This window comes from Thamnophis sirtalis, unplaced genomic scaffold (assembly GCF_051295495.1).
Source record: "Thamnophis sirtalis isolate CommonGarterSnake01/CBP01778 unplaced genomic scaffold, rThaSir2_p1.2 scaffold_16, whole genome shotgun sequence".
Lineage (NCBI taxonomy): Eukaryota > Metazoa > Chordata > Lepidosauria > Squamata > Natricidae > Thamnophis > Thamnophis sirtalis.
Genome location: NW_028261396.1, coordinates 1,622,092 through 1,631,910, shown reverse-complemented (window position 1 = coordinate 1,631,910; position 9,819 = coordinate 1,622,092). Strand labels below are relative to the sequence as shown.

The following is a 9,819-nucleotide window of genomic DNA, read 5'->3' as shown; positions in this document are numbered from 1 at the left end:
GGAGCGGGAGGGAACTCTTCCGGCCATAGAGTGCGCGGAAAGCCGCTCGAAAGGCGGCGGGTGGGGGTGACGTCACGGGCGGCGACGTGACGTCGACGGTCTCCTTCGATTCTGCGCTTCGTCCTTGGGGGGGGGGGGTGGGCTTTTTTTTTCTTTCTTTCTTCCTCTCTTTCTTCCTTTGCCCCAAAAAAGGGGAGGATGGAAAGGAAAGGTTGCCATCAACTCTGAAGTTGGTTATTATGGGTTTATATGTACATGTATACACGTGTATAGATGTTCATAAAAACTGCTATCCATGGTTTCCATAATAGCCATTGTAACAGTGCCCATATTGTCTTAAGTGTGTCCTTGAGACCAACAAGTTTGAAAACCTACAACCCTTTTCTAATTTCAATAAAATGATACTGTAATATTAAACAATTGAAAGTTTAATGCATTATATAATGATCTCTAATCACGTTATCTTTTTAACACTCCCAAATACACTATGTTTTACTATCCTAATCTTTGCGAGATTTAGTGCCAGAAGACACTATATTAGATTTGTGTGTCATCCAGAATCCAACCCAGTGTTCCATAGTCACAATTTGACTTTGAAGGTTTATTAACTGGACCTGGTTTTACCCAAACTTACCTGTTGCCATTACGTACTGCCCATTGTGGGAAGTTATCACCCAGCCCTCTCCCAGAAAAATGAAATATCCTAGGAAATATTGAAAAGGCAGAGTATTTCTCTGGATGTGAAAAGAAACATGTTTCAAAAGACAGAATAGTTGCCTGTAGCTTTCTGCCCATCCCCAGCTAATGGGCCATTAAGATGGCCAGGCTAGCCCACTTTACATAATAAAGACTTCTCCTCACTGCAGCTGCAGGGGGAAGAGATATTACTCAACTCTCCACATGGCATCTGAGAACTCATCTATACCTGGATTCAAAACAGCCTAGAGAGTAGCCCCCTGCATGGCACCATGGGAGTCTGACAACCAATCAGAATATATTTCTTACACAGGAACCGGAAACAGAGAGGAGGGACTAAACAGGGTATAAAAAGCCTAGCAAGCCCCTCCTTCAGCCCTTCTCTTCTTCTCCACCAACATTGAAGCATGTGATCCCCTTTTCTGTTCAGGGCTCAAGCCATGTGGCTCTGTCCAACAATAAACCATCTTTCCAAGCAGCCTCCATGTCTCCAGTGTCTTTTTCCCCACTTGGAGCTGAACCCAGAAGGACATTTCTTTCATCACTAAAAGGCGTGAAAGACCATGTCTGAAAAATAAAGATGGGTGTTTAACTCTGACAGCATTCATCTGTCATTTCGACTAGCCAGCTGCAAATGACAAGATTTGAAGTCTACCTTTACAATCGTAATCAAAGAAACTTCTACAATAAGACCATAACAGCAGCATCTAGGGTAGTTTTGTAATATTTGTAAGTATATAAAGTTAATTCTCGACTTACGACAACAATTGGCCCCAGAATTTCTGTTGCTAAGCAAAGCAGTAGTTAAGTGAATTGTGGCTTTATTTTACAACCTTTTTTGCCACAGTTGCTAAGCGAATCACTACCCTTAAGGGAATCATGTTATCATTAAGTGAATCTGACTTACCCCTATTGACTTTGCTTGTTGGAAGCCGGGCAAATGGGATCACATGCCCCTGGAACAGTGCTACTGTCATAAATTCATGCAGGTTGCCGAGGACCCAAATTTTGATCACCTGAGCATGAGGATGCTGCAAAGGTCGTTAGTATGAAAACCAGTCATAAATCCCTTTTCTCTGTGGCTGTCAAACAATCAATAAACAAATTGTTGTAAGTCAATAGGTACTTCTATCTTTGAAATTGACTGAGATCAAGAGGCCCCTGGTTCAAATCCGGGTGCCCCCTCCAGGGTGAGATTGTGCTGATGCCACATACTATCATATATGGTGGACTTGTAAAAAGGTTGAAGCATTTTGGGTAAAAATATGGTGGATTATGCAAAATGTTCTTAAAAAGAGGATAAAGTTCACCCCTCAGTTATTTTTGTTAGATATAACTACTGATTGTACAGTTACAGAGACTAACCTGATTTTGCATTTAAGAACCGCAGCAAGACAGTTGGTGGCGCAATACTGGAAGAAGGAAGATTTGCCTCCTATTCAAGAATGGACATTAAAAGTAGCAAACTTAGCAGAGATGGCTAAAATATCAGCATATCTCAAGGATCATTCAGATGAGAGATATAAACTGGAGTGGAGAAGATGGATTGACTATACTCAAAATAAATACGGGACTAAGAAATTCCAGATAGCTTATGACTGAGGCAACAAGGAATGACATAATCTGTTTAGAGCTAGCCTAGCAAAGAGGAGTTAAAGCTCAATTGATAGAGGATATTAATTTTTTACTTTTAAGTTTATTTTAGAATATTTTTGTTAAAAATTTATACCCTGTATTGGTGCTGGGAAGTCACGGGGGGGGGGGGGAAGGTTGGGAGGGGGGGTTGGGTGGGGAGGGTAGGGGGAGGGAGGTAAACATTTGTAAAAGATTTTTTTTTTCAAAATTTTCAATTAAAAAAAAAGAAATTGACTGACATCTATTAAAAGTTTTGGAAGAATATACTGTAACCATATTTGTTGGCTGCTAGGGATGCCTTTCTGGAAAGCCATTTGGGGATAGGAGGGGCTACCATTGAGATGATGCCCAGAGCAAAATTCTGAAATGAAATTAGGGGGCATGTGGAAGAAATAGAGATAGAAAGAGGAGTTTCTCCAGGTACAGTGAACCCAAGCTACAAAGAGGTTGATGGGTTAAAATCAGCATTAGAATTGTGACCATAAATGAAATGGGAACCAATGAAAATCATATTAAACTGGCCAATTCTGTTGGCACTATCCTATTACAATCCGTTTCCTTGTTGCAATGAGTATGCAAGTTTCTCAGTGGATGTATTTCATATATGAAAGAGGAGAGTTAGGATATATATTTGGGGAGATTGATTTTGTAGATAGGGCCCCTAAGCAATTAACGTTGATCAGTCCTTATTAAATTAATTTTCCTTCTTTCTTTTAATGTGCGGTTTGTGAGTGGCGTATGAACACATATACATACCTGAAGTACAAATGTGTCCCATTTGTATGTTTACCTGAAATGAAGACATATTTAAATTCACATTATGGGCTTAGATATACTAACATAAGTTAAAAACTGATTTTAGTTTTTAGTTAAATATACTGTTAGTATATCTAAGTTCATAATGTGGGGAGCTAACTCTGGACAGGGTCTTTATCTATATTTAAATTGATTACAATTACAATCAGAATATAGCTGGAAGGGACCTTGGAGATCTTCTAGTCTAACCTCCTGCTCAAGCAAGAGAACCTATACCTCTGATGGCAAACCTATGGCAGAGGTGGGTTCCTACCAGTTCGCACCTATTCGGTAGAACCAGTTTGTCAAATCTACCGAACCGGTTAGAAGAGGTTCCACCAGTGGACCCGGAAAGCAGGCCACACCTACAGAAGAGGTCCCAAAAATTTTTGAAACCCACCACTCACACACACACACACAAACACACAAACACACACAAACAGACTGACCCAGAGAGAGAGAGAAAGAGAAAGAAAGGAAGAAAGAAAGAAAAAAGAAAGAAAGAAAAAAGAAAGAAAGAAAAAAGAAAGAAAGAAAAAAGAAAGAAAGAAAAAAGAAAGAAAGAAAAAAGAAAGAAAGAAAAAAGAAAGAGAAAAGAAAGAAAAAGAGTAGAGAGAGATGAAAGAAAAAAAGAGAGACAAAAGGAGAGAGAGAGAGAGAACACATGGCCGGCAAGCCACTCCCACCAGGTCACATGGCTGGCAAGCCACTCCCACAAAGGAGGCCACACCCACAGAGTAGGTTCAAAAATTTTTGAAACCCATCACTGACGCGGACCCATATTTGCGGCACATGAGCCATCAGCTCCAGCATGGATGTACATGCCGGCCAGCTGATTTTCGGCCTTCTGGAGGCCGTTTTCTCCCTCCCCAGGTTTCAGGAAAGCCTCCGGAGCCTGGGGAGGGCAAAAACACCTACCGGAAGTTCGTTTCTGGAGGCTTTCCTGGAGCCTGGGGAGGGTGAAAATTGCCTCCCCAGCCCCCTGGAGGAAATACTAAGCTCAGCTTGGAGGTAAGCTGTGTGGCACACTTGGTGGGGAGCTTGGGGGAGGTTGTGCACACATGCACATGTGGGGGTGTTAAGTTCCTCCTATGCACCTCAGATCACTTCAAATTTTGCAAGAAGTAACCAACGTCAGCCATGTACCCAAGAGGCTTGGTGGCACCTCGGAGACTGGCAGTGATGGTAAGCAAAAGGAAGGGAAGGAAAGGAAAGGAAAGAGGAAGGAGGAAAGGAGGGAAGGGATAGAAAGGAAAGGAGGGAGGAAGGAATGAAAGGGGGAAGGAAGGAAAGGGAGGGAGGGAGGGAGGAAGGAAGGAAGGAAGGAAGGAAGGAAGGAAGGAAGGAAGGAAGGAAGGAAGGAAATCATGTGCCAGCCCTAAAACAGTTCTAAAGCTTCCCCGTCTGAGGGTGTGGGTGCCTGTAGCACAAAAGGAAGGAAAAGAAAGGAAAGGAGGAAGGAAGGAAAGGAGGGAAGGAAGGAAAGGGAAAGGAAGGAAGGAAGGAAGGAAGTGAATCATGTGCCAGCCCTAGAAAAGTTCTAAAGTTTTCCCGTCTGAGAGTATGGGTGCCTCCATTGCAAAAGGAAGGAAAGGAAAGGAAAGAGGAAGGGAGGAAAGGAGGGAGGGAAGGAAGGAACGAAAGGGGGAAGGAAGGAAAGGAGGGAAGGAAGGAAGGAAGGAAGGAAGAAAGGAAATCATGTGCCAGCCCTAAAAGAATTTTAAAGCTTCCCCGTCTGAGGGTGTGGGTGCCTTCAGCGCAAAAGGAAGGAAAGGAAAGGAAAGAGGAAGGGAGGAATGGAGGGAAGGAAGGAAAGGAAAAGAAAGGAAAGGAAAGGAAGGAATAGCAATAGCAGTTAGACTTATATACCGCTTCATAGGGCTTTCAGGAAGGAAGGGAAAGGAAAGGAAAGGAAAGGAAAGGAAAGGAAAGGAAAGGAAAGGAAAGGAAAGGAAAGGAAAGGAAGGAAGGAAGGAAGGAAGGAAGGAAGGAAGGAAGGAAGGAAGGAAGGAAGGAAGGAAATCATGTGCCAGCCCTAGAAAAGTTCTAAAGCTTCCCCCTCTGGGGTCTGCGTGCCTCCATCGTCTGACAGAAGACGGGGCCTCCCTGCGGAACCGTCCATCCCTGGCAGGCAACCTCCAGATCTGAACCCCGCAAAGGCTGAGAGGAGGAGGAGGAGGCCAAGCGCCCCCGGCCAGAGAAAGGCGGCGGGGTGGGCCTCTCCCCTCCCTCCCTCCCTCCCTCCCTCCTGCCACAAGCGAAGCCGCAGCCGTCGTCGGCTCAGCCGGTGGCTCCGCGCCCTGCGAACTCCGTTCCCCCCCTCCGGCGTCCCCTCCAGAGAAGGGAAGAGAGCCGCGCCCGCTGCCGGCGATGGAAGGGGCCGCCGCCGCCGCCGCCGCCACCCGGTGAGGACCAGAAACACCTGCCGCGTCTCCCGGCTTGCGGGTAAGTCAAGCGGTGGGAAACTTTTCCCCGTCGCCTCCTTAGAGAGAAGCCGGCGGCGGCTGCGGCTGCTCGGAGGCTGCGGCTGGGAAGAGGGCGCCGCTGCGTCGCCCGCTTGGAAAGGGACCGGAGAGCCCGAAACTCTTCAAAGGAAAGGATGGGCATTTTTTGACTCCTTGGTCCATCCTCTTCAGCTGCGAGGTCGGCGCTGCGTGGTGGGAACAGAGCGCGCTATTTGTTAGTCGTTGAGCCCGGCCGTTTGCCTTCCCTTCTGCTTCGGAAAAGCAGCTCGGAGTGATGATGGGGAGAGGGATTTTCGCCCAGCCGCCTTCAACTACTTTCAACAACATCCAAGTAGACGTGAGTCATCCCAATGAAACGGATATTTGTGATATATCTGTGTGTGTGTTTGTGTTTGTGTGTGTGTGTATATATATGTGTGGATATAGATATAGATATACATATACACATACATATAGATATATAGATATATAGATATAGATGATATATAGATATGTGTTGTATTTGAGCTGATAAATAAATAAAGGGAGACATTAAATTGTGACACTAAATACATACATATACATATACATATACATATACATATACATATACATATACATATACATATACATATACATATACATATACATATACATATACATATACATATACATATACATATACATATACATATACATATACATATACATATACATATACATATACATATACATATACATATGTCTTTGGTTATTCGGGTTTTCTCCCGCGTAAAATTGGAAGTGTCTTGTGTGTATATAGATAGATAGATAGATAGATAGATAGATAGATAGATAGATAGATAGATAGATAGATAGATAGATAGATGTAGATATATAGATGTAATGTAGATGTAGATGTAGAGATATAGATATAGATATAGATATAGATATAGATATAGATATAGATATAGATATAGATATAGATATAGATATAGATATAGATATAGATATAGATAGATAGATAGATAGATAGATGTAGATATATAGATGTAGATGTAGATGTAGATGTAGATATAGATATAGATATATAGAGATAGAGATAGAGATAGAGATAGAGATAGAGATAGAGATAGAGATAGAGATAGAGATAGAGATAGAGATAGAGATAGAGATAGAGATAGATAGATAGATAGATAGATAGATAGACAGACAGACAGACAGACAGACAGACAGACAGACAGACAGACATAGATATAGATATATATGTGTATCCGTCCCAGGTTTGTGTTTGTGTGTGTGTGTGTGTGTGTGTGTGTGTGTGTATAGTGTCACAACCCCTGGTAAGCCCCAATTATAGGAGGAAGCTAACAGCTTCCATTATCTGTCAATCGGCTCGTCACAAGAGTCCATCACGACAGAAACCCAATATTTTTACTGTTGCCTTTGTTACACATTTTGTGTTGTATTTGTGCTGATAAATAAATAAAGGGAGACTAGTATAGATCTATTTCAAGCTATTTAGCTCTCATCAGCTAGCCATACCCTTACTGGGATTCGAACCTGTGCTATATTACATCTTAGGCAGACCTCTTAGCCATTAAGCCACAAGTTAGTTAGTTTGTTTGTTTGTTTATTTGTTTGTTTGTTTATTTGTTTATTTATTTAGGATGCAACTATATTACAACATTAGGAGGCTTTTGTTGTTTTGTGTTGAAAGGCAAAAGGCAGGGATCCATCCGTCCCAGGTGGTTTTAGAAAGGTGTCAGTTTTGCTTTGGAATCAGCGTTCTAAAGCCAATTTGCTAAAGATTAAAGGCTGAAGGACGAAATCGAAGAACATTGATTACGATCACTTTTGACACCTGTTTTAAAACGATAGCCAACTGTTTCCCCTTCTTTTCATTGTGCTTTCTGTGTTGTTGTTTTTTTAATGTTCTTTCTGGTTAAAATATGGATGCATAGGATCAACCACATTTGTTTGTTCCTAATGGTAGTGGGCAGTTTCTGCAGGTGGTAGCCTCCAACTGACTTGGTTTTTCTCTGAAAAAGCTAAACAGGAAGGGAACTGATTAAGGATAGGATAGGAGACCACTAGGAAATCCCAGGGCTAAAGGCTAGGATAGAAAACTGAAAGTTTCCGAAAAGTCAACTGTGCCAAACACCTTCTGTAACCTTACTGTGAATGTAGATGTATCTATCTAATAACCAGGAGTTAAGCTCAATGCAGATAATATTTACCTTTTTTTAAAACTGAAAAATTATCATAGATACTCATATATGAAATGCAGAAGGAGAACACTGCTTCCTCTGCACGCTTTCTCATAATGCCTAAGTAATTTTATATATATACATTTCATTGTTCAAATGATTCTCAACAGAAGTTGATTTAAAAAAAAAATTCTACATCATCGGCGTGCCAATATGACAACAGATATGTATTAACTGCCTGTCATTTAGATTTTTACAACAAAGTCGATTTTTGTTATTTGTTTTGATATTTCTATTATAAAGATGAAGGACAAGAACATGTATAGAATATTTACGCTGAAGGAAAAGGTTCCCCTTGCGCATATGTGCTAGTCGTTCCCAGCTAGGGATTCGAACTGCCGATCTTTCTGATCGATCAACTCAACGTCTTAGCCACTGAGCCACCACATCCCTTAAGATGAAGGACAAGAACATATATGCAGGAATTCTGGGTGATGGAAGTCCACAGATCTTAAAGTTGCCAAGTTTTGGGGTGGGTGGTGGGATGCTTTAAGATCTTACATCCTTCTCAAACTATGTTGCTTGGGTTGGAACCAGTGGTGGGTTTCAAAAAAAAATTCGAACCTACTCTGTGGGTGTGGCCTCCTTTGTGGGAGTGGCTTGCCGGCCATGTGTTTTCTCTCTCTCTTCTCTCTCTCCTTCCTTTTGTCTCTCTGTCCCTTTTTCCTTTTTTCCTTTCATCTCTCTCTCACTTTTTCTTTCTTTTTTATTTTTTTATTTCTTTCTTCCTTCCTTTCTTTCTCTTTCTCTTTCTGTGTGAGTCTGTGTGTGTGTGTGAGTGGTGGGTTTCAAAAAATTTTGGGACCTCTTCTGTAGGTGTGGCCTGCTTTCCAGGTCCACTGGTGGAACCTCTTCTAACCGGTTCGGTAGATTTTGACGAACCGGTTCTACCGAACTGGTGCGAACTGGCAGGAACCCACCTCTGATTGGAACTATGAACAGATCAGCCTATTGCTTCTGTAAATAATTGTGGACTGCTCCGTGTACAATTAAAAACTCCTCCCTACTAACAAGATGAAACAACCCAGGGGAGGGAGGGGGAAGGAAAGAGGAACTATTGTCCGCTGGTGACATTGAAGAGAAGGTCACATTTAGGTTTAGATTTGGATTGAAAGGTGATGGGTGTTTCCCTATATGGGCTGAGATACCAATCCCTTTTTGACTTTTTTAAAAGTTGGATTAAAGTTTTAGCTGATCTATTTTTGTGTTCTTGGTTTTTTCCCTTTTTTTCCTTTTTTACTTATAGTGATTCTGTACTCAACGATCCTTTCCCATCATGTCAGAGTTCTGGCTAATCTCAGCTCCAGGGGATAAGGCAAATTTGCTTGCCTGGGACAGAATGAATACTGTGACTTCGAAAGCCAACCTTTCCAGCAACAGCAAGTTTACCATTCCTGACCTCAAGGTAAAAAGTGGGATGAAATGCTAGGTGTGGGAGGAAGATCAAGGGCAGGGATCAAGCATATTTCTTCTTCCTTTTTAATAGAGTGGGTCTCCTCTCCATACAGGGAAAATTAGTATGTATTTATTTATTTCTGCTGCTTTCTGGAGTGCATGAATAACATGCACCATTATTATTAATCAGTGTGTTAGTTATTAGCAGAAAAATCTGGAGGTTTAATTTGGTTCTATTCAAACCCGTCCTTTGCAGAAAATCTCAAAGAACTTATAAATGAAACAATCTATGAGCATCCTTAATGGTCAAGATTGCAATTAATCAAAGTGGAACTCTGCCATAGATATCTTATATACAGGCAAATTACGCAGAATTTAGTCACAAATAAACATACATGGAATTGTAGCATTAATAAACTAGATCCGAACGAATTTAATGGGACCTAGTTCTAAGGAAACATAAATTTCACTGGGCAAATACTTTGAATGGAGATGCAATTTAATGCGTGTCTGCAAGGAAGCGGGGTGGATGGGAATTGTAATATGTACCTAATGTCATTGTGTCATATTTTACCATAATTGATAAATCGTAATGTGTTACCGAT

General features: G+C 41.7%; 1 protein-coding gene across 3 annotated transcripts in view; it reads left to right on the top strand.

The window, feature by feature from the left end:
- Window positions 1–5,465: 5,465 nt before the first annotated feature.
- The window catches only part of ATP6V1C2 (ATPase H+ transporting V1 subunit C2), a 30,979-nt gene continuing 26,625 nt past the window's right edge, over window positions 5,466–9,819 (top strand). Inside the window, exons 1-3 of one of the 3 annotated variants that reach the window (XM_087702769.1) lie at window positions 5,466–5,571; window positions 5,763–5,928; window positions 9,066–9,224. In XM_087702769.1, the coding sequence (XP_087558895.1) occupies window positions 9,096–9,224 (129 nt within the window). In that variant the 5' untranslated portion in view covers window positions 5,466–5,571; window positions 5,763–5,928; window positions 9,066–9,095. The other 2 variants (XM_087702770.1, XM_087702768.1) reach the window with 2 other exon arrangements.